We start from the raw sequence: 24829 nt of genomic DNA on the forward strand, positions 1-24829 counted from the left end.
CTGAATGGCAGGGTAGAAATACTTTAAAACGAGTAAGAACTGTCTATTTGTTGTGGTCTGTTACCACTTTGAGATGATGCGACTATAAATAACGCTGTAAGAAATCACACCGAGTCTATATTTGATAATATAGTGGGCAAGTTGAGCTTAGACAATGGGTCTCAGTACAGTGTTTTTGGACTACAACTTCCATCAGCCTCAACTAGCATGGCTGTTACGATGGGCGCTATAGTCTAAATTTGACATGCTGGCTGGGATGATGGGAATAGCTATCCAAAACATTTGGGCCCCAGGTTGGCAAAAGTCAACCACTGCTTTGAGCTATAACCGCCTGCCCACCCTTCTGGTTTTGACACCAAATCATTGGATCCCTGCTACCATGAGAAGTGGGGTTTGGTAACCCAGTTAGACACTGGCAAGATAACTATCTTGGGTAGCTGGCACCTAGGAAACATGATGACCTCGAGGAACTTAATTCGAAGACCCGGGGGCAGGATGTGTTTCCTGTGGGAGACCGCACATTGAGAGACTCATTGAGGCTGGTCCACGGCGCTTCTTCTTTTTCTCGTTTTTTTTCCTTCTTCTCTTTTCTTTCCACCACGCAATGTCACACCCTGAAAGCAGAGTTCGGCTAATCAGCAAGCGGGGTGGGGTTGGGAGGAAGACTCAACTTCCACCTTCATTGAGCCATTTGCGAAGGAAGCAGTGGCTGGCTGAACAACCCCGTGGCGGTCTGAGCATGGTGTTGATGCCCCGGGTGATTGCTGTTTGTCTCGGTACGTGGTGAATCTCGCTCTCTCTTTCCTTTTGCCTGGGATGCTGGCCTGTTCTGTGTCTTCTCTTTTCCCTGCTCTTTTTCAAGTTCCTCTTTCCATGTGTGCTACTCAGTTCTAACAGTTATTTTGTGTTGGTTTGCTAATGAGGTGACAAGACAGAGCTAGGCAGATAAAGGGAACTGCTGAAGTACAGAGGGTTGTAGCCAAAGCTAGTCCTGCACAGAGCAGACCAGCTGATATTAATGGGCCTAGGTTATCCATGTTCATTAATTTCAATGGGTCTACTCTGAGTAGGACTGGCATGGGGTACTGCATTGTTTCGTTCCCAGCATCTGGTCTGCTCCTCTGTGTGTCGTGGCTGTTTACCTCTAAGACTCTGGAAACAGGATCCATGGGGAATCAGCACTGCGCCCAGCTTTTGAACACACCTTCAGCTCTCTTCCCCTACCTGGTGCCCTATAGATGTTTCGGACCACAACTCCCATCAGCCACAGCCAGCAATGCAGATATACATATGGAAGCTCAGCGTTTTCACATCCACAAGTGCCCAATTGGACAAATAGCAGCTCTCTAGGGTTTCAGGTCAGGACGCGGGTGGCGCTGTGGGTTAAACCACAGAGCCTAGGACTTGCCGATCAGGAGGTTGGCGGCTCGAATCCCCGCAACAGGGTGAGCTCCTGTTGCTCGGTGCCTGCTCCTGCCAACCTAGCAGTTTGAAAGCATGTCAAAGAGCAAGTAGATAAATAGGTACCGCTCTGGTGTGAAGGTAAATGGCATTTCCGTGCGCTGCTGGCCACATGACCTGGAAACTGTATGCTGGCTCCCTCGGCCAATAAAGCGAGATGAGCACTGCAACCCCAGAGTCGGCCATGACTGGACCTAATGGTCAGGGGTCCCTTTACCTTAGGGTTTCAGGTGCAGAGAGAGGGACCTTCTGCATGCAGAGGTATTTAAAGCACATTTCTCCCACCCCCACCGAGAATCCTGAGAACTGTAGTTCTGGGAAATCTAGCTCTGCGAGGGTAAACTACAATGCCTGGGATTCTTTGGGGGCAGTCATGAGCTTTAAATCTATGCTATGTATGCAGCCACTGTTTTTAATTGCCACTTTTGCTTTATTTGCAAGTGCAAATTATTTCAGTAGAACAATCAGTACGTGTGTTACATGTATATTACATACATGTACACACAGACACACACACACACGTGTGGTGTAGTGGTTAGAGCATTGGACCGGGACCTGAAGCTCACTGGGTCCAACACTCACTCTCAGCCTAACCTACCTCACAGGGTTGTTGTTTGGATAAAATATGGGGAGGAGGAGAACAACGATGTACATAACCTTGATCTCCTTGGAGTAAAGGTGGAATATAAAAGGAATATATATACATACAAGGGATGCGGGTGGCGCTGTGGGTTAAACCACAGAGCCTAGGAATTGCCGATCAGAAGGTCGGTGGTTCGAATCCCCGCGACGGGGTAAGCTCCCGTTGCTCGGTCCCTACTCCTGCCAATATAGCAGTTTGAAAGCACATCAAAATGCAGGTAGATAAATAGGTACCGCTCCGACGGGAAGGTAAACAGTGTTTCTGTGCACTGCTCTGGTTCGCCAGAAGCGGCTTAGTAATGCTGGCCACATTAGCTGTACGCCGGCTCCCTCAGCCAATAAAGCGAGATGAGCACCGCAACCCCAGAGTCGGCCACAACTGGACCTAATGCTCAGGGGTCCCTTTACCTTTATATATACATACAGCACATACATGTAGTATTTACATACATTCATGCATACATACAACATGCACCCACCAACACACATCTTGAGACCTTAACCCATTATTCCTTTGCGGAGAAATGCCAACCTGCTTTAGAAATATCTAACGACCCCCAGCAGTGAGCCAGTCAGAAACTCTTATGCAGTGGTTTTCAACCAGTGTGCCGTGGCACCCTGGGGCGCTTTGAATGATGGTCAGGAGTGCCGTGGGCAACACTAGCCTATGTCCTTTTTCTTCCCTCTCTCCTCTGATGCCCTCTCGTGTCCCCAAAAGCTTGCACGACTCTTCCTTGCAGCAGCCCTGGCTACAAACTCTCCAGGAAAATGGTGCCTCGGGGGCTGGTTGCCAGGAGCTGAGGTGGCCTAGGAGTAAGCAAGCAAGTGGTTGAGGGAGCCCAGCCAGCCAGTCAGCCAGCCCTTGCTGTCGGGAATGGACAGACAAGTGGGAGACCAGGCAGGCAGGTGCTGTGCTTTTCTTGCCCTGGCAAGGCCTGCCTGGGAGCTGAGTGCCCGGTGCTGAAGGGGAGCCTTTCCACCATGCAGGCCCAGCAGCGCCCGTTGCTGCCACTGCTGCCTCCCAAGGTAAGGTGCTGGCCTCATGTTCACCTTTGCCCAGTCTCCTTTGGGCCACTAAGGCTGGGGGCATCCTCTTCCCAGGCCCCTGTGGGGCAGGGTGGGAGATCAGCTCAGAGACCAGTGGCACTGGCGGCAGCTGCCCAGAGGACTCCCAAGGAGAGGGGAGAAGAGAGGAGGCTGAGGGAACGCTACATGGGGGGGGGGGGTTCGAAAAAGGTTGAGGGGCTGCAGGCAAGGGGTGACAAAACTGGGATCCTGAGCCCCACAGGGGTGCCACCGAAAGGTCAAGGGAGCCGTGGGTTCAAAATGGTTGAAAACCTCTGCTCTTGTGGATAAATTCAAAAGATTGCTTGGATGCTGTTGTGCTCATGGAGGAACAATGCTTGCCTGATTATTTTAAATGGCAAAATCTTCTAATTTTTGTGCAAAATGCATTTCCATATACAGTGGTACCTCAGGTTAAGTACTTCATTCGTTCCGGAGGTCCGTTCTTAACCTGAAACTGTTCTTAACCTGAAGCACCACTTTAGCTAATGGGGCCTCCCACTGCTGCTGCGCCAACGGAGCACGATTTCTGTTCTCATCCTGAAGCAAAGTTCTTAACCTGAAGCACTATTTCTGGGTTAGCGGAGTCTGTTACCTGAAGCGTATGTAACCAGAGGTACCACTGTATCATTGAATGACTCGCAAGTCTGCTCGCCTTGGGACTTCAGAGACAGTCGTCTTCCGTGGACCCTGCCTGTCTCACTTGCTCCTTGTCTCTATCTTCTAATCCAGTCGTGGTGACCCCACTCGTTCTCCTGGGCGTGACACCCGTGAATTCCAGCTCCAGCTCCTGTCAACTCTGCTTTGCAGGTTCAGAGACCCTCCTCCAAACAAAGCGACTGGTTATGTCGATGAGGAGGCCTGCCCGGAAGCTCTACAAGTCCTATGTAAGTAAACTGGGATTGATTCACTCGGACATCCTACAAGGGGATCTAACAGAGCAATGCCTACTCGGAAGTAGGGGTGTAAGAAGGAATCACTTGCTATCCTACCCATGCATTCCTCACACACAACTCTGTTTACATTCTGTTGCAGTTTGCCTTCTGCAAAAACGATGTTATCTGTCCCGCTGTGGCGGAATTACATAATTTAGATCATTTGTGTGCTCAGTTAGTTACATAAGATACACCTCTTTACCCTGACTTACGACACTTGAGATGGATATTTTTAGAACCTACTTCATTTCTGGTGTTGTAAGTTGTTTTCAACACACTGTTTTAGTTGTTGGGCTTCAGGGTGAAGGGCAGGCTGTTAATATTATTGTTAATTATTATTCAGAATAGTGGGTCATCTTCTAATTTTGCACCAAACACATTTCTGTATACCATTGAATGACTCCAAGCTGTCTTCCATTGCCATAATAATAATAATAATAATAATAATAATAATAATAATAATAATGTCATTATGTTATTCCACCACATCAATTTCAGTGCCGACGAAACAATGCAAGTGTGTTGGTGGTGAGGAATGTAATCAAACACATCTTGTTTGTGGACTGAAACCAAACCGTAGCAATTTCCACTCCCTGTTTCCATCAGAATTTCCCCACACCCCTCTTCAGAAGTCAGTCCTATTGAATTCAGTGGGGCTTACTCCCAGATAAATGGGGTTAGAACTGCAGTCCAAATCACAGTTCCTCAGTCTGGTGCCCTTCCAATGTTCTGCACTTTCAGAAAAGCACCAGAAAGAAACATTTCTTTGGCAACCAATAATACAGGTAGCTGGATCTTATTTCAACCCTGTGGACAGGATACTGGGTTGTAGTCAATGTTAGTCCCCCTCAGAGTAGACCCATTGAAATTAACAATTATGATAGACATAGATACATTAATTCCAATGGGTTTGCTCCGAGTAGGACTAGCATTGGTTACAACCCACTGGAGGCAGCAGGCCAGAATATACAAATCAGAGGAGAATGGATTAGGAGAAGCAAGAAGCCGCTACTGTTGCCCTCCAGTATCTGCCGGCAGAGGCGGTTGGCTCACTTTGCCTAAGGATAGGGCCGGCCCTGCTTTACTTCTGTTCATTTGCATGCCCGCACAAACCTGTCAACATATACAAACCGCACTTGTGTTTTGACACACATCTGGGGGACAATAAGCAATCGCTTTGTTGCCAGCCTGGCACAGAAGGTCACATTCTGTCACACCACAACAGGAAGTTGCTATTCTATGACATACTTCCTGCTCCCCTTCCTGTTTGCCTGTGGCTGTTGCTCATTCCAGCAACCCCAGTGGTAGAGAAATCCTGCCCTCTCCAGATTTTTTTGCTTTGCCCTACATTTTGGCGATATCAGCTGTTTGAATCAGTGATGGCTGGCGCCCAGTGGGGTTGGTGTAGGGAGGAAGGCACCACAGCCAACAGCAGGTGGCGACAGAGCCAACGACAGGCGGAGCCAACTAATCCTAGTTTCGTCCCCCACTGAGGACTCAGCTATACAGCTGCAAATAAAACGTTTTAAGCGTGTTTGGAGTACAATATACAAACGTGACACTAGATGGCGATGGTGAGCCGTATGGAAAATTCAATGTGTTTTTAAAAACGCCTTTTAAAAAGAGCATTTTCAGAACGATTTTTATCTGTGTGTAGAACCCATCTGAGTCCTACAAGGGCAACCCTGAGACTAAGCCCACATTCAAAGCACTATGATACCACTCAGACAGACACAGCTTCCTCCAGAGGATTCTGGGAACTGTAGTTTGTCAAGGGCAGGGCCAGCCGAAGACATTTTGTTGCTTAACGGAAAAAAGAAAATCTGCCACTGCTGCCTATATCTCTCTGCTGCCACCTGAGGTGACTGGAGGTGGCCCAGGAAAGCTCTGGCGCATTGACGGTAGCGGGGGAGAGAAAAGGAAGCTGGAGGGGAGTCGGCGGTACTGGCTTTGCTCTTGCCAGATGGCGGCAAATGACACACTCTTCTGAGGGCCTTCAGAACAGCAGAAGAGGAGAAAACGAATCTAGACAGTGGCTATGGAGGCTCCTCAGATCTGCTGTACACCCAGCTGTTCCCAGCCTGCCTCAGCAGGGCTAATAGGTGGGCCGGCCTTGGTGAAGGATGATGAGAGTTGCTGGGGGACCCATATTCCCTTCCCGGAGCTACAATCGAGAGTGATTTAACAATCAGTCCCTCTTCACAGGGAACTCTGGGAATTGTAGATCTGAGACAGGGAGCCGCCTAACAACTTTCAGCACCCTTAACAAACCACAGGTCCCAACCCCCTGGATTGGTTACAAAAAGCAGGCAGACAGGTGGGTGCTGGCTGAGGACAGACTGAAGTGGAGAGGGCAAGCAACCTATTTGCCCTAATAGAATAATATCTTGTCCAATGTGGGGCTCGAATCCACGAGTCTGAGATTAAGGGTCTCACGCTCTACTGGCCAAGCGATCCACAGGGCTAGACCAGTCTCTGTTGGTTTGAATTAAAAGACATACGCCAAAAATGACTTTTGGAACTTTTTTATTTTGAATTTTTGTTATAAACAAAAGCATGTAGGTACCGAAAAAGCAGGTAGGTAACAAAGAAAATGGGACGTGGGTGTGGGTTAAACCACAGAGCCTAGGACTTGCTGATCAGAAGGTCGACGGTTCAAATCCCCCCAATGGGGTGAACTCCCGTTGCTCGGTTCCTTCTCCTGCCAACCTAGCAGTTCGAAAGCACGTGAAAGTGCAAGCAGATAAATGGGTACCGCTCCGGCAGGAAGGTAAACGGCATTTCTGTGTGCTGCTCTGATTCACCAGAAGCGGCTTAGTCATGCTGGCCACATGACCTAGAAGCTGTATGCCGGCTCCCTCGGCCAATAAAGCGAGATGAGCACCGCAACCAAAGAGTCGGTCACGACTAGACCTAATGGTCAGGGGTCCCTTTACCTTTAACAAAGAAAAAGCAACGCAGAGTTGCAGAATGAAATATAACAGCAGCAAACCTGTGCGCCAAATTACAATAATACTTCACTGATTATCAGGTGGGATTTAAATACCGCCACCATAGTGAAGAACAGGGAGTCAGAGGGATATGGGAAGATAATAGATTCAAAGAAGTGAAGCCAGTCTTCATCAATATACCAATAATTGACATGCCTCTGATTTTGTCTCTAGTTGACCCATATGGGCTTCATGCAAGATGCGGACCGGCTTTGCAGCACGACGCCAGTTTCCTGGTTCCCAGATAGCAATATTGGTAGGAAACCGCAAAATCTTATGCTGCAGGAGTTGTACAGGACAGCACTCTGTTTGAAAGACTCCCTCTTGCTCATCAGAGAGCAGCAAAGCAGACTGACTGGTCCCCATGAGGCATTGCACAGCCAATTGGAAAAAGCCCAGCAGCAAGTGACCGGCCTGGTCACCAATACTCAGTGCACCCTCTGCCTGCAGGGCCTGACTCTGCCCGCCGTCACCCTCCCAGCGAGACCCACGGACCCATCGGCCTTCCAGCAAAAGATTGACGGCTGCCGGGTGCTCCGGAACTACTCCAAGCTGATTGGCGACTTGGCAAAGGCCTTCAGAAAGCACCTAGCTAAAGGGAAAGGGGCAGAGCGTCAGAAAAAGAGAAACAGGACTAAGCTGGCTGCAGCTTTCTGACTGACTCATCAAAAGCGTGTTCTTTTTCAAAAAAGAAAAAAGGAAAAGAAACATGGAATTTCATCAGCCTCCCCGAAAGACAATAATAACTCAGAAGGCATCTGCGTGCAAGACCAGCCCAAATGCAGAAGCGGTGCCCTCAAGACATGAAGAGGCCTTTGGGTGACATGTTTCAAAACACAGATTATGGCCCTTTGTTGCTGACAGGGACACAGTGGACTGCCTTATAGCGCAGGCCAGCTAGCTCAGTATTGTCTACATGGACTGCCAGCAGCTCTGCAGTGTCTCGGACTAGGTCTCTCCCAACACTACCTGAAGATGGCGGGGACTGAACCTGGCATCCTCTCCGTGTGGGTCAGATGCCAGGCCTGAGATCCAGAATTCAAGAAGAGTGGAACAGAAGGCAGCATTAAGAAGAGGAACGATATAGGGGCAGAGATTCGCTGCCTTTTGCTCAGCTGGCACTTTGCACAAAGGGGCCTCCTATATTTCTCACTGAGGAAATGTGTGTGTCGCCGACATAGAATGTACTTTGCACAAGGACAGGAACACTTTGGCCTCAGGAACTTTGCACATGGACAGGAACACTTTTCTCTTGGTTGGTATGCTACACTTTGAAACGATATCATCTATACACATGGGCGTAGCCAGGATTTTTGTTAGGGGGCAGGCTTTTGTTAGGGGTGGGCAGAACCTCAGATTTGTATTTTTTATTGATTAGGGGGGCGGGCGCTGAATTAGGGAGCGAGATAAGATTGCACAAATTATAAAATGAATTAGCATTTGAAGGGCTGTTGCTGTTTTGATTGCAGCAATAGATCCCTGGGAAGGATCCACTTCAGAGGTTACTCCAGGGCATCAGCAGAGGCCAGCTGAGGATGGCTGTCCATCATAGCCCAATGATTTTCCCGCAGTGATTCAATATCCCCTGCCTGACTAAATCGCTGCATGTTGCAGAAGGAGCAGAAGCCCCACAGCCGACGGCATGTGATTTTGACAGGCAAATGCTCTCTTCCCTTTGCTAGGCAGAAGTTGCTTCTGTGATCTAAAGGGGGGGGGTGAGCAGGACTCACCCATTCACCTGTTTACTTCCAATCCAAGTTGTGGCTTTCCCATGGGAACCACAGAAAACTGTAGGGCTGGAAGGGGACCTAAAGGATGATCTGGTCCAACCCTCTGCAATGCAGAAGAGAGAAAGGAAAGGGGCTACATTTGCCCCCCCCCCGCAAAAAAAGGCTGGTAAACCCATGGTTGCAGGTGACCCATGTGCCCCCTTTGGACCATGTCTCAGGCTGCAGTCAAGTTGCCTACTCCCATTGGAAAACCATCACTGGAAGCTGCAGAAAACTGAGCCAGCTTTTATTTGCATGGTCCCTCCTCTTCATCTGCATAACTCCACCCCCGGGTTCTATTTTCCTGGTATGTCACTGGACCGTGGAATCTATACCATTCAGGAGGTAGATGATGCTGGGAGTTGCCTGTGGCATATTTACAACAGGGGGATTTTCCCAGTGTAGAGCCACTGCCTGGGGGGAAAAGTTTTCAGCACTAAGCCTCAATGAATCTGTCTTGCCTGCAGCAAATTACCTGTAGCCACGGCTTTATTCAGGGTGACTCCCCGATGAGGAATGTTTGCAGCGCTTGGGAATTTTCAGTTCTGAGAAAAGGCAAGTCGGAGGTGACATAATAGGCATTTAGAAAATTCTGCGAGAAAGTAGACAGAGAAAAGAAGTATTTCCCTTGGCCTCGAACTCATGGACAACCGGTGAAGCTGAGTGTTGGGGAGATTCTGGACAGATAAAAGACAGGACTCACTCGTGCAGGCACATATCTCATTTTAGTCCAAAAGCCCGGAGAGATCTCCTTGGGGGTGGTTTTCCTTTTAGGGGCCGATATACTGCCCTCCCTTATGTGTTGTGCTTTCATAATTAAAGGTGGGTTTATCTCTGCCTTTACGTGCAGGTTATAGGGACGTGGGTGGCACTGTGTGTTAAACCACAGAGCCTAGGACTTGCTGATCAGAAGGTTGGCGGTTCAAATCCCCGCGACGGGGTGAGCTCCCGTTGCTCGGTCCCTCCTCCTGCCCACCTAGCAGTTCGAAAGCACGTCAGTGCAAGTAGATAAATAGGTATCACTTCGGTGGGAAGGTAAACGGCGTTTCCGTGCGCTGCTCTGGTTCGCCAGAAGCAGCTTAGTCCTGCTGGCCACATGACCCGGAAGCTGTACGCTGGCTCCCTCGGCCAATAAAGCGAGATGAGCGCCACAACCCCAGAGTCGGCCACGACTGGACCTAATGCTCAGGGGTCCCTTTACCCTTTACCTTATACTGCCCTCCCTTATGTGTTGTGCATTCATAATTAAAGGCGGGTTTATCTCTGCCGTTACCTGGAGGTTATGTGGACGACAATCTGCTGAGTTATATTCCTGTGTAGGAATCATTTTGGAGGAAATTTCCCAGATGCAGGCACATCTGGAACTCTCTGCCACATGAGGCTGTGATGGCCAGCAACTTGGTTGGCTTTAAAAGAGGATTGGACAAATGCATGAAGGATAACAATATTGTGGCTGACCATAAATGATCCTGTGCTCTGCTTCCACAGTGCGAGGCAGTAAGGCCTCTGAATACCAGTTGCTGGAAGCCCCAGAAAAGGAGAGTGCTCAGGACCTACTTGCCTGGTTCATAAAGGCATCTGGGAGGCCACTGTGGCTACAGGAGTCTGGAACAAATGGGCCTGATCCAGCAGCCTCTTCTTATGTTCTTACATAGTGCCTCCCAGGAGCTATGCACAGGGATGACGTCCATTGTTGTTGTTGTTTAGTTGTTTAGTCATGTCCGACTCTTCGTGACCCCATGGACCAGAGCACGCCAGGCACTCCTGTCTTCCACTGCCTCCCGCAGTTTGGTCAAACTCATGCTGGTAGCTTTGAGAACACTGTCCAACCATCTCATCCTCTGTCGTCCCCTTCTCCTTGTGCCTTCCATCTTTCCCAACATCAGGGTCTTTTCCAGGGAGTCTTCTCTTCTCATGAGTTGGCCAAAGTATTGGAGCCTCAGCTTCACGATCAGTCCTTCCAGTGAGCACTCAGGGCTGATTTCCTTAAGAATGGATCGGTTTGATCTTCTTGCAATCTCAAGAGTCTCCTCCAGCACCATAATTCAAAAGCATCAAAAGCATCAATTCTTCGGCGAATGATGTCCATAAATAAGTACAAATCTACAGCTAAGCTGCTACAGATCAGAGATTTCAACACCCTAAGTTTTTTGGGGGGTGGGGTGGGGAGGACAGCTGCACTGTCATAGAAAATCTTTCAGAAATGTCACCAACACACCTGAGTTCTTCTGCAGGCAATTGGACATGGAAAGGGTTGACTGAAGATATTTACAATGCATATATTTTTAAATTAATATGCTACTGGGTTGCATCCAAGGCTAGTCCCAGTGAGAGGAGACCCGCTGATACCAGTGGAAGTAAGATATAGTCATGTTCATTAACTTAAATGCATCTCCTTTGAGGAAAAATGGCTTCGGAAACAACACACTGCCTTTTTATTTTTAGACTTTCAGCAGCCAATGTGCAGTATATAGAATTCTATCTATTTCCTATGTTAAGGTTCTATTATTTATTGAAACTTCACTGATTTTTATTTTTAGGAGAGCACCTTTGCACTGGGAAAGCCTATTTAAAACGTTGCAGTCAATATTTATATAACATGTACATATTTGTAAAAGTTAACTTAATAACACATTGCTGTCCTACAGATGGGACTTGTTTTCTCAGGTTTATTTATTCTTCCAGAGTGGATGACGTATGTTTGTATAAGTAAAAGCATTCAGCCTTGGTTGTATGAGTGTGACTTTGTGGAATGATAATGTTCCACCTGCACTGACCTGTTTTCTGATATTAATATAAATCTTGTTTGTTTTTTTGTATTTTCATATAATAAATAATCTTATGATTTGCCATTGTACATCCAGTTTCACTTATTGAGTTGCTCGCCTTTGAGCTTTGAGGTCAGGTGGGATATAACTATAGTGGTACCTCGGGTTAAGTACTTAATTCATTCCGGAGGTCCGTTCTTAACCTGAAACTGTTCTTAACCTGAAGCACCACTTTAGCTAATGGGGCCTCCCGCTGCTGCCACGCCGCTGGAGCACGATTTCTGTTCTCATCCTGAAGCAAAGTTCTTAGCCTGAAGCACTTTCTGGGTTAGCGGAGTCTGTAACCTGAAGCGTATGTAACCTGAAGCATATGTAACACGAGGTACCACTGTATTTTAAATAAGCAAGCAAATAATTGTCTTCTTCTTTTTTTAAAGGAACTTCAGCAATGGCTCCATATTTACAGCCCAAGACCCAATGTCAAAGAACTGGCTGTTAGTTTTCAATTGAAATGTGCAATTCAGATAATGTGAAATACAGAGTAAAATAAAATTATGCAGAGCATGTAGGGAGTGGGCACAGAAAACATTTTTCTCCCTCTCTCTCTCATAGCACTGAAGCTTGTGGACCTTCCATGAAGCTGAATGCTGGAAGATTCAGAACAGATGATCGAAAGGTCTTCTTCACAGAAAGCGTAGACAAACAGTGGAACTCACTCCCATAAGGGGGCAGTAATGGCCACCAGCTTGGATGATTTTGAAAGACAAATTCATGGAGGAGAACCCCATGGATCATCAAGTCCACGCCCCTGCAATGCAGGAATCGTTTGCCCAACATGGGGCTCGAACCCACAACCCTGAGATTAAGAGCCTCGTTCTCTACCCACTGAGACAAGAAGAGCACCAATGGCCACTAGCAATGCCCTGCCTTTACAGTCACAAAGAGAGTATTGCTTCTGAATACCAGTTGCAGGAAGCCTCAGGAGGGGAGAGCGCTCTTGTGTTCAGATCCTGCTTGTGGGCTTCCAGCAGGCATCTGGTTGGCCACTGTGAGAACAGGTTACTTAGACTAGATGGGTCATTGGTCTGATCCAGGAGAGCTCGTCTTTATGTTCTTTGAGTTACATGGGAACATAGATGGCTGCTTTATACGTCAGACCAATGAACCATACAGTTCAGTATGGGATGCGGTTCCATATCTATCTATCTATCTATCTATCTATCTATCTATCTATCTATCATCTATCTATCTATCTATCTTTCTATCTGTCTATCTATCATCTATCTATCTATAAAGGTAAAGGACCCCTGACAGTTAAGTCCAGTCCAGACGACTCTGGGGTTGCGGCGCTCATCTCACTTTACAGGCCGAGGGAGCCGACGTTTGTCCACAGACAGTTTTTCCAGGCCATGTGACCAGCATGACTAAGCCGCTTCTGGCGAAACCAGAGCAGCGCACGGAAACACTGTTTACCTTCCTGCCGGAGCGGTACCTATTTATCTACTTGCACTTTGACATGCTTTCAAACTGCTAGGTTGGCAGAGGCGCAGTGGTTTAGACAACAGTGCCACCTGCGTCCCTAAACACACACACACACACACATGGTTCAGTATGGGACGCGGGTGGTGAGCTCCCATTGCTCTGTCCCAGCTCCTGCCAACCGAGCAGTTCGAAAGCAGACCAGTGCAAGTAGATAAGTAGGTACTGCTGTGGCCGGAAGGTAAATGGCGTTTCCGTGCACTATGGTTTCCGTCATGGTGTCCCGTTGCTCCAGAAGCAGTTTAGTCATGCTGGCTGCATGACCTGGAAAGCTGTCTGTGGACTAACGCCAGCTCCCTCGACTTGAAAGCAAGATGAGTGCCGCAACCCCATAGTTGCCTTTGACTGGACTTCACCGTCCAGGGGTCATTTACCTTTTTTACAGTTCAGTATTCTCAACACTGAGCAGCAGCAACTCTCTTAAGGTTTCAAAGAGGTATCTCTTCCAGCCTTACATGGAGATGATGGGGACTGAACCTGGGACTTGATGCATGCTAGGCACATGGTCTACCAATGAGCCACAGCCCTTCCCTTAAGATACAGGGACATAGGAAGCTGATTCCAAGCCAGGGCAGCTGAGTCATCTAGCTTAGCATCATACAATGACTGGCAGCAGCACTCTAGGGTTTCGGGGGCGTGTCTCCCAGCCCCACCTCAAGATGCTGAGAACTGAACCCACGGGAGACTTGTGGGGAAAGATGCAGAGAGGTGAGGAAGCACAGGAGAGCTCCAGCTCTTTGCATGCAAAAGGTCCCAGGTTCATTTCCAGGTTGGGCTGAGAAACCCTGGAGAGGTCACTACCAGTCAGTGCAGACAACATTGAGCTAGATGGACCAATGGCCTGATTCAGTAGAAGCATAGGAGTCATCTCCTAGGAGCTATGGGGGCTTCTACCCCCACAATGAAATATTTCAGGGGGCTGGGCCTCCACAAAGTTGATGGGCATTCCCATTCAAATGGTGTGTGTGCCCCTTGTCATGTGATTGATTATGCAAGGCCAGGCTTACCTGGGCCCCCACAATATTTTATTTCATTAGAAGGCAGCTGCCTATGTTGCCTAATTTGGTAATCATTTGAATTCTGCATATATTTGCATACAAAGGGGGAGAACACATACCATATTTCCGTAGTTTCCAGATGGTGTAGGTCTGAGTCATAGGAGGCAAGCTCTGATATTAAACACAACTTTGATACGTTTATATCCACTGGGCAGGGGAGGTTGGGAGGTGGAAGGGCATTTTTAGTTGCTCAAATGGTTTTTAATCAATTAAAACCTAGTCCGTTTAGTGCAGTGGTGTCCAAACTTTTTTCAAAAAGGGCCAGATTTGATGAAATAAAGGTTGTTGACCTTTTTTTAGGGTTCAACTTGTTGAGTTTTTTAAGGATTTTACCCCAGAAAATAAACTGCCACAGGGGCTGGATTAAACCAACTGGTGGGCCGGATTAGGCCCCCGAAATGGACTTTGGACATGCCTGGTTTAGTGGCTGCTGTGGAATCCCTATTGCAAAAATTTGAAAATTCTAAGTGTTAAAGAGAAACTTAAGAAGCATTTCGATTACAAATGATTTTTTCTTTTGCAATTAAAATTCACTGACGAATTCAATGCTCATTTCCTGACTGATCAATTCACTGACCATTAAAATTCACTCACCATTTTATTTGATCAAATGCTTTGTAATCTAATGAAATCTAATCAATTTATTAATGTTTAGCTCTGTTTTGGTTAACGCGGGAAATTAGCACAGAGGATAGCTCAGTCGGGAGAGCATGAGTCTCTTAATCCCAGGGTTGTGGGTTCGAGCCCCACATTGGGTGAAATATTCCTGCATTTCAGGGGGTTGGACTTAGATGACCCTTGTGTTCCCTTCCAACTCTATGATTCTATGATCAGCCAAGGACCTAGGAATGACTGAAACTCTGTGTGAATGTGGGTTGTGCATTGGCTACCATTTTAATAGGTGAAATGGTCCTGAGTTTCCCTATATATTTCACTGATTCCTCATTCTGTGACTGCTGGAGATTTTACTCATCAAATACTCTCACTTCTGAGATCTCATGTCATGCATTGCCCACACACTCTCAACCATCTCTTGCACTTACTCATAAGGACTAGAAACTTGCATTTTAAAAAAGAAAACAGTTCAGTTTGCAGGAAACTGAATTCTGCGGCCAGTCGCACATTCTGGGTTTTCTCTGCAACTGCTATAGAATAAAAGCACAACCATGTTGACGAGTAACCACGAGAGGAACTGAAGTCTGTAGCAAGACCCCTGAACCTGCTCAAATCAATATATAAAAATATATCTCCCATGTGACAAGCAGGAGCCTAGAAGGTGGAATGCAGGTGTGAAGGCAACCCCCCCAATTTGGTGCAATGCTGTGTGGATAGGGAGCACCCACACTCCGATGTGCTTTTTAAGTCCTGATCCAGCAGATGCTATGCACATTTAAGCAGCCACATTCATGAAGCTCTTCACTGGATCAGGGCAAAGCCTTCCCATAGTTTCAACAATTCAGTGATAACTTGCAGGTTCGTTTCTATTGGGTCATCTGGCTGTGTTTCCCCAGCCACTCTGGGTGGCTTCCAACAGAATATTAAAATACAATAACCTATTAAACATTAAAAGCTTCCCTAAACAGGGCTGCCTTAAGATGTCTTCTAAAAGTCTGGTAGTAGTTGTTCTCTTTGACATCTGGTGGGAGGGCATTCCACAGGGCGGGTGCCACTACCGAGAAGGCCCTCTGCCTGGTTCCTTGTAACTTGGCTTCTCACAGTGAGGGAACTGCCAGAAGGCCCTCGGCGCTGGACCTCAGTGTCCGTGTAGAATGGTGGGGATGGAGACGCTCCTTCAGATATACTGGACCGAGGCCGTTTAGGGCTTTAAAGGTCAGCACCAACACTTTGAATTGTGCTCAGAAACGTGTTGGGAGCCAATGTAGGTCTTTCAAGACCGGTGTTATGTGGTCTCGGCGGCCGCTCCCAGTCACCAGTCTAGCTGCTGCATTCTGGATTAGTTGTAGTTTCTGGGTCACCTTCAAAGGTAGCCCCACATAGAGCACATTGCAGTAGTCCAAGTGAGAGATAACCAGAGCATGCACCACTCTGGCGAGGCAGTCCGTGGGCAGATAAGGTCTCAGACTGTGTACCAGATGGAGCTGGTAAACAGCTGCCCTGGACACAGAGTTGATCTGCATCCCCATGGACAGCTGTGAGTCCAAAATGACTCCCAGGCTGTGCACCTGGTCCTTCAGGGGCACAGTTACCCCAGTCAGGACCAGGGAGTCTATGTGGCTTGGACCCATGCTAGCTGAAAAATTATATCTCCCTATATCAGTCTTTCCCAAACTTTGGTCTCCAGATGTTTTCGAACTACAGCTCCCATCAACCGTAGTTAGCAGGACCTATGGCCAGGGATGGTGGGAATTGTAGTTCAAAAAGAGCTGGAGACTCAAGTTTGGGAAACATTGCCCTATAGGAACCTGCCCTGGTGCCACGATCCTTGGGTAGGCATATTCGCTCAGTCTCCTAGGCATCAGAGGCACAACTGTTGGTGATCCGTGAGAGAGCCTTTTTGTGGCTGCTCCCAGATTGTGGAGTTCCCTCCCAAAGGCAGTTAGACTGGCTCCCTCTCTGGCTCAGATCTTGCTGCTGGGCTTCGCATTGGGGCCTCTGGTTGGCCACTGCGAGAACAAGGATGCTGGACTAGACAGGCCATGGGCCTGATCCGGAAGCCTCATGTTCTTATGCCCTCAATTTTCCATTATGTTCGGAAACTTTAGGTGGCCTCGCAACCATCTCCATCTGGTTTAAGCTCTCTCAAACGAGATCTGCCTCTATTTCACAACGACGTTTGCAGAAATATCTCCCTCCCTGATTTCCAAACCTCATCCAGTAACTTGCAGCAAAGGGAGGTGAGAGGTGAGCTTCGCTCCTCTTGAGGAACGCCTGCAGCAGTGGCGGAAACGGTTGCCAGATCCTTGGGGTGATCGGAGATCCAGCTGGATGCCTTTTCCAGGTAGAGTAAAGCCCGTCACTTACAGGTATGGAGAATGATGCTTTCTATGGCTCCTGGCCACAGTGGCTGTGTTCTCCCTCCACTGCTGGAGACAGTAGGCTTCTGAGAGCCTGAGAATTAGAAGGAGGGAGAGCATTCCGATCTTGCTACTGGGCTTCCCATGGGGACACCTGGCTGGGCACTGTGAGAACAGCACATTGGTCCAGATGAGCTACTGGCCTGATCCATATGTTCTTCTATCAGGAACTAGGAAAAGTTCAGAAAGGGATAGAGAAGGAGAACCAAGAAAGTCTTGGGTGTTCAGGTACACCCTTTAGAGAGGGTGGTGTGGCAGTAGAAAGCATACCCTCCAACATTTCTCTGATGAAAATAGGGACGTCCCATTCCATAATGATAATTTTAACTATTTATACCTCACCCATCTGACTGGATTGGCCCAGCCACTCTGGGCAGCTTCCTATATATATAAAAAAACATAATAAGACATTAAACATTTTTTAAAGAAACCCTTCCCTATATAGTGGTACCTCGGGTTAAGAACTTAATTCATTCCGGAGGTCCGTTCTTAACCTGAAATTGTTCTTAAACTGAGGTACCACTTTAGCTAATGGGGCCTCCCGCTGCGCCGCCAGAGCATGATTTCTGTTCTCATCCTGAAGCAAAGTTCTTAACCTGAGGTACTATTTCTGAGTTAGCGGAGACTGTAACCTGAAGCGTCTGTAACCTGAGATACCACTGTAGAGGATTACCTTCAGACGGCTTGGGGGTTGGATAACTCCATAACCTCCAGGATTTATCCAATGAATATAGGGACATCCTAAGGAAAAGTGGGACATTCCAGGGTCATATCAGAAACCGGGATGGCTTCTCTGCATCAGGGACGTCCCTGGAAAATAGGGACACTTGGAGGGTCTGAGAAAGTGATCTAAAGTGAATTATAAACAACCAATGAAAACCCCAAAAAGCTTTTTGATCTGTTTTATATTTGTGTTATGGTTCTCTTTTGAAGGATGTCTTGAATATCTAGATTAATAAAATAAGGTTCATACAGTCGTACCTTAGTTGACAAACGCCTTAGCAGTCTAACGTTTTGGCTCCTGAACGCCGCAAACCCAGAAGTGAGTGTTCCAGTTTGAGAACGTTCTTTTGGAACCCGAACGTCCTGCGGGGCTTCCACAGCTTCTGATTGGCTGCAGTAGCCACGCCCCCAGATGCATGCCACACCCCTGCCTACTCTCCACCACCACCCCGGTGCCAAAGCATGAAGCTCCGCCACTGTTCAGGACTAAGAACCCTGCTGAATGAGACCAATGGTCTATCTAGTCCATCTCACAGTGCCCCTGCATACTGCCTCCAACAGTGGAAGTAGAATACAGCCACTGGCCTGCTGTAATCATAGAATCGTAGAGTTGGAAGGGACCATGAGGGTCATCTAGTCTAACCCCCTGCAAATGCAGGAATCTTTCGCCCAACGTGGGGCTTGAACCCACAGCCCTGAACATTACGAGTCTCATTCTCCCCCGACTGAGCTATCCCTATGGGGCTGCAATGGTGCAAGGCAAACGAGAGCCTCATGGAGTCCAAAAACCCCCTGAGGCATCCACTGTCTGGTCATGAGATCAAAGACAGTCAGTCGTTCCCCTCTCACCGGACCAGCCTCTGGGCACAGCCCAGGATGGAGAGCAAGAATCAGCTGGATCAATGAGTCAGTCTCTCTTTGAGGGCTTTGCTCTTCAGAAGGCAAGTGGATCTGAGCTCCTTTCCCCCTTCTAACCCCGATTTGGCACAATACGGCGGACGGCCTAACCAATGGATTACCCATAGATGAGTCTTGTGGCAGCCCCGAGAGGTGGATTCTCAAGGAGATAAAAGAGGGTCTTCTCTAAGAGAAGGAGTTCTTCCGACATCTTGCTTTGAAGTGACTCAAATTACACATCCCGCTTGAACCTGAATCCAAGTGCCGTTTGACGTCTCCTCTGTTTTGCTGCTGATCTGAGCTCCACCCAAAGAGAACATTGGAGAGCAAGGTAATGTTTTGATGCTATCCAGCAAGGCGCTGAATGGTGCTGTGTGTACAGAATAGCTCAGTTGTTGCTGTGTTTGGAGCGCAAGCTACAAAAGATACTGAACAGCTGAAGTGAGAGCTTTGACTAGGCTTACCTTTTTGTTGGCGGTGGGGTTAAGAATGTGCACTAGGCAGAGGTCCCTGCCACAGGAACTCCTTGCCACCGGAATGCCTGCATGCTCTTATTGTAGGAAGACAGGGAAATTTGAGTTAAGGGCACCCAGTCCCTGAGGCAGGTGTGGGAAATTCTCCCGAAGGTACCACTAGCCCCAGGATAGGTTGTTTATACTTCATGCAAATGATCTCTTTCCAGTGGATAGAAAGGGGACCCTGGGAAAAGTGTGAATGCATTTTCCTAGGGCTCCCACATAGAGATTGGGAACGGCTATGTATAGTGAATACTTATCTACTTTTAAAAATTTTCACCTATGATCCTTTTCTTTTACTTCTTTATTTTTTCCCCTTTGTTCTTTTTTATTTTTTCTGATATCTTGTCTTTCATTTCACTCCTTTATTGTGAATAGCATTTTATAGAGGTATAAATAACTGTAAATATGAAAAGAGGCAAAGTATTCTCTAATTATTTTCCTTGGTTATATGTATTTTCTTTTTCCTTTGTATTTTCTTTTGTTGTAAATATGTATGTTTTCTAATTTGTACTTAATAATTTATTTATTTTTTTAAAAAAGGAAATTAATGGACTTAAGTTGGTGACTTCTATTAATTTCAGTGGGTCTACTCAGAGTAGGACTAGCAATGAATGCAAACCATTCTCTATAGCCCTGCTAATGGAAATATGCCACTCTGGAAGGAGGGTTACAATGTAGAAGGATTACAATTACAATTGCGGGCAGCAGATCAGGGATGAGTGGATTCTAGGGTTTTTCAGAAGCTCATCTGGGGACTCAGCTACATTAGTTAAAAAAGAAGCGTTTTAAATGCATTATAACACTTTGGAACTAGATGGCGCTGTGGAGTTCCGTCTTTCAGCAAGTGATTTCCCATTGTTATGAGGTTTACAACGTGTTTTCCTGAAAAGTTTTTTTGATGTGTCTAGATCCAGCCTTAGGATTCAGCTATACAGCTGCAAATAAAAAGTTTTAAGTGTCTTTTAAGTGCAATATATAATGTGACACTGGATGGTGATGGTGAGCCTTATGGAAAATTCAATGTATTTTTAAAAACGCTTCAAAGCGATTTTTATATGTGTCTAGATTCCACCTTAGTCTCCTCGATGAACAACCCAGCAATGGCACAGAAAATTCCCTGAAGCTTCCTTTGCTCATGTCCTGAAATGTACAGTTACAGGGCAGAATCATTGGCATTTCCTTAGGATCAAAATGTGGATCAATAAGCCCACATTTCCCCTCAGATATTCATTGGAATATTATTATTTTTAACTCAACACATTTGACCCTATATTCTTTCACCTGATCCAGATTGAGCCATATTTTAATAATGGTTTGTCAAACCATTTGCCCTGGGTGAACCATGGACATCATTCGACGTCTTGCTGTTTTGATACTAATACCCACATAATACCTATTCTGCATTTGGAACTTTGCAACTCCCTGCTGATTGATATCCGGCAGGTGCCTTCACTGTACTCTTTTCAGCAGCTGCTAAAAACAGTCTTGCTTAGACAAGCCTGCTCAGATGTTTAGAAAGCTGGTGCGAGTTTTAATCTATTTTTAGCTTTTTGAAAGTCCCAAATTACAGTTGTCGATTTTGCTTATCGGTGATTTTATTGTTTCATCGTTTTTGTAAACTGCTTTGAGGATTGTTATAACAGTAAATCAGTGTATGAATTTTATGAAATGAATACATAAATGAGCATTCCTTTGGCACAAGCACTGCTGCTTGCTGGATGCAGTGGCGTAGCGTGGGTTGTCAGCACCCGGGGCAAGGCAAGTAATTTGCGCCCCCTAACCCGTGGATTTTAGCAGGGGGCAGAGAGCTGAGAGTGCGAGCGCCCCCCCAGATGTTGCGCCCGGTGCAGCCGGGCCCCCCCGCACCCCCACGCTACGCCACTGGCTGGATGGAAGGATCCAGCGTCTCCCACCCCCAGCTGATTTGAGGGTGGGGGGCTGATGGGAGGAGGAGAGACTGAGAAGCCCTGTTGCCCAAACAGGAGTCCTTGCACAGAGTTTCCTGCCAGCTCTACTATTTAGCTGAATGCAGTTCTGGGTGACCCAACCCTCAAACTTTCTGCAGTGCATACAGCTTCAGGAGCAGACTATCTGATACGTAAAGTGTTCGCTGAGAGGTAGAACGCCTGGGAGGCAGGCCTGGCATAGAGGTCAGACTTTGACCTGGGAGATCTGTGTTCGAATTCTCCTACAAAGCTCACCGACTGACTTAGAACTCTGTTCAAACAGATCCTAAGCTAGGTGTGGGGAAAATCTGTAGCTCTTCAGACTTTGTTGGGCTATCATTCCTGTGCTGGCTAGGGGGCAATGCTGGGATTGTAGTCCAATGAGCTCAGGAGGGCCAGAGTGCCCCCCACGCTTTCCCCAAGCCACGGGAGTGAAACACTTATTTTCTGCTTCTTGGCCTGCGTAAAAGAATCCCCCACAAGAGATCATTCTTCCTAGCCAAAAGGCTACGCAGATTTGTATTGTGTTCAGGTCTGCAGCCCAGAAAATCCCCTGTGGGGCTGGGTGGGGTTTGGGGAGACATTATCGCTGCAGAGCAATTCCCTGGCTAGTCAACTCCTGCCCCTGCTTACTGCTTAAACACCACGGACAATCTCAGCATCTTAGGACTGTTTCAGCTGCGGAATACCATACCTTTGCTATAGGGTAGACTAATAGCAAACAGAGAATTAAGCCTTCTGTAGCCAAAATGGTCCCATCCACACCCAAGAGAGAGGTATCCACAGATTTTCAGCAGAACAAGGAGAAATCAAGTTTAGGACCAGTTTACCTGCAAGATTTTCTTACCTCATATTTCTCATTCTGGCAGGTGCCTTCACTATACTTTCAGTCCCTGCTCAAAGCATTTTTTTAGGCAAAGCCTATCCACACATGTAGACTGTTGCCATTTGTTTTAATGTGTGTGTTTTTTAGCTTCTCGTGGATATCAGTTCTTTCTCAGAGGTATCAAATACAGTGGTACCTCTGGTCAAGTACTTAATTCGTTCCGGAGGTCCGTACTTAACCTGAAACTGTTCTTAACCTGAAGTACCACTTTAGCTAATGGGGCCTCCTGCTGCTGCCCCGCCGCTGGAGCACGATTTCTGTTCTCATCCTGAAGCAAAGTTCTAAACCTGAAGCACTATTTCTGGGTTAGCGGAGTCTGTAACCTGAAGCGTATGTAACCTGAAGCGTATGTAACCCAAGGTACCACTGTAGCTGTTTTTAACTGTTGCTGTTGTTTTACTGATCATTTCATTATTTCCTTTTTTGTAATCTGCTTTGGGTTTGGTTTTTTTAATTAAAAAAAATCAACCAAGCAGTATATAAATTCCATGAAATAATAATAATAATAATAATAATAATAATAATAATAATAATAATAATTTTTATTTATACCCCGCCCTCCCCAGCCAAGGCCAGGCTCAGGGAGGCTAAGTAAATAGATATTCCATTTCAGAGCTGTAGATACAGAAGGGATGGGGGCAGCTACCCACTGCCCAGATAATGCAAGAGGTATCATTCAGAGTTCGAGGACAGATTCCATCCAGGCAAAAACACTCAATGAGGGTGTGAGAAGGGAGGCTGATGAGGGGGCGTGGCCTGGTGAATGAGGGGGTGTGGCCTGGAGAAAGATGGAAGGGCCAGTTAGAGAGGCCTGGAGGGCCGCATATTATGATTATTGATTAAATTTATATACTGCCCTTCACCCAAAGACCTCACATCGGTTCACAATTTGGGCCTGAGGTTCCCCTTCTCTGGTGTACACACTTGTTGAATGTTGTGTGTGAATCATGAGTGTATGGCTCAGCTCTTTGTGTACATAGGTGCACACAGTTTGTAGACATGCCCTTTAAGTCACACTCAGAGAGCAGATCCATTAAACGGGTCTGCTCTGAGCAGGACTAGCATCGGAGATCACCCACAAAAAGATCTGTAAAAGCACACACACGCATAAAGCCCAAAGAGGGTGAAATGCAAAAAAATAGCCCAGTGATAATTGAGCATGCTCAGTAGGCATGGAATGCTGTGTGGGGGAGGGGCGGAATAGAATGGAGTGTCCTGGGGGAGCAGATGGTTGAGATCCTATTTTCAAGGACCTCCTAGCCCTAGTCTGGTGTGATGTCCTCCAGATATTGTTGGATAACAACTCCCAGCAGCCCTGTCCATTGCATACCCTCCAACATTGCTTTGATGAAAATAGGGACGTCCTATTCAATTATTAAAGGACGTGGGTGGCGCTGTGGGTTAAACCACAGAGCCTAGGGCTTGCCGATCAGAAGGTCGGTGGTTTCGAATCCCCACGACTCCTGTTGTTCGGTCCCTTCTCCTGCCCACCTAGCAGTTCGAAAGCACATCAAAGTGCAAGTAGATAAATACCGTAGGTACTGCTCCGGCAGGAAGGTAAACGGCATTTTCATGCGCTGCTCTGGTTCGCCAGAAGCAGCTTAGTCATGCTGGCCACATGACCCGGAAGCTATCTGCGGACAAACGCTGGCTCCCTCGGCCAGTAAAGCGAGATGAGCGCCACAACCCCAGAGCCGTCCGCGACTGGACCTAACAGTCAGGGTTACCTTTACCTTTTATTCTATTATTATTATTATTATTATTATTATTATTATTATTATTATTCCCCAGCCATTTATACCCCAGCCACTCTGGGCAGCTTCTAACATATATAAAAGCATAATAAAACATTAAGCATTTAAAAAACTTCCCTATTCAGGGCTGTTTATAAATGCCTTCTAAAGGTTGTATAGTTACTTATCTCCTTGGCTTGGGGGTTGCATAACTCCATACACTCCAACATTTCTCTGATGAAAATAGGGACATGCTAAGGAACAGTGGGGATGCGGGTGGCGCTGTGGGTTAAACCACAGAGCCTAGGACTTGCCGATCAGAAGGTCAGTGGTTTGAATCCCCGCGACGGTGTGAGCTCCCATTGTTCGGTCCCAGCTCCTGCCCATCTAACAATTCGAAACCATGTCAAAGTGCAAGTAGATAAATAGGTACTGCTCTGGCGGGAAGATAAACAGCGTTTCCGTGCGCTGCTCTGGTTTGCCAGAAGAGGCTTAGTCATGCTGGCCACATGACCCGGAAGCTGTACGCCAGCTCCCTCGGCCAATAAAGTGAGATGAGGACCGGAACCCCAGAGTTGTCCACGACTGGACCTAATGGTCAGGGGTCCCTTTACCTTTACCTTTAAGGAAAAGTGAGACATTCCAGAATCAAATCAGAAACTGGGAGCACTTCTGTAAATCCAGGACTGAAAAATAGGGTCTGTCGTTGACCATGTTGGATAGGGGCTGATGGGAGTTTACTCTTATTTATTTTTACATTGATAGCCTCCAAGGATCTCAAGGTGTGGCCTACACGCTTCTCCCCACCCCTCCATTTGACCCTCACACAACAACCTTGTGGGGTAGGTCAGACAAAGAGAAAGT

At 47.1% G+C, this 24829-nt stretch overlaps 1 protein-coding gene across 1 annotated transcript; it reads left to right on the plus strand.

The window, feature by feature from the left end:
- The first annotated feature begins 625 nt into the window (after nt 1-625).
- Nucleotides 626-8107, plus strand: LOC310666700 (leukemia inhibitory factor-like). Its single transcript, XM_083417963.1, has 3 exons — nt 626-776; nt 3901-4055; nt 7268-8107. The coding sequence occupies exons 1-3, from the start codon at nt 740-742 to the stop codon at nt 7748-7750; spliced, it is 675 nt and encodes a 224-aa protein (XP_083274089.1). The 5' UTR covers nt 626-739; the 3' UTR covers nt 7751-8107.
- Nucleotides 8108-24829: the final 16722 nt, after the last annotated feature.

This window comes from Podarcis tiliguerta, assembly GCF_965153285.1.
Source record: "Podarcis tiliguerta genome assembly, chromosome: 16".
Lineage (NCBI taxonomy): Eukaryota > Metazoa > Chordata > Lepidosauria > Squamata > Lacertidae > Podarcis > Podarcis tiliguerta.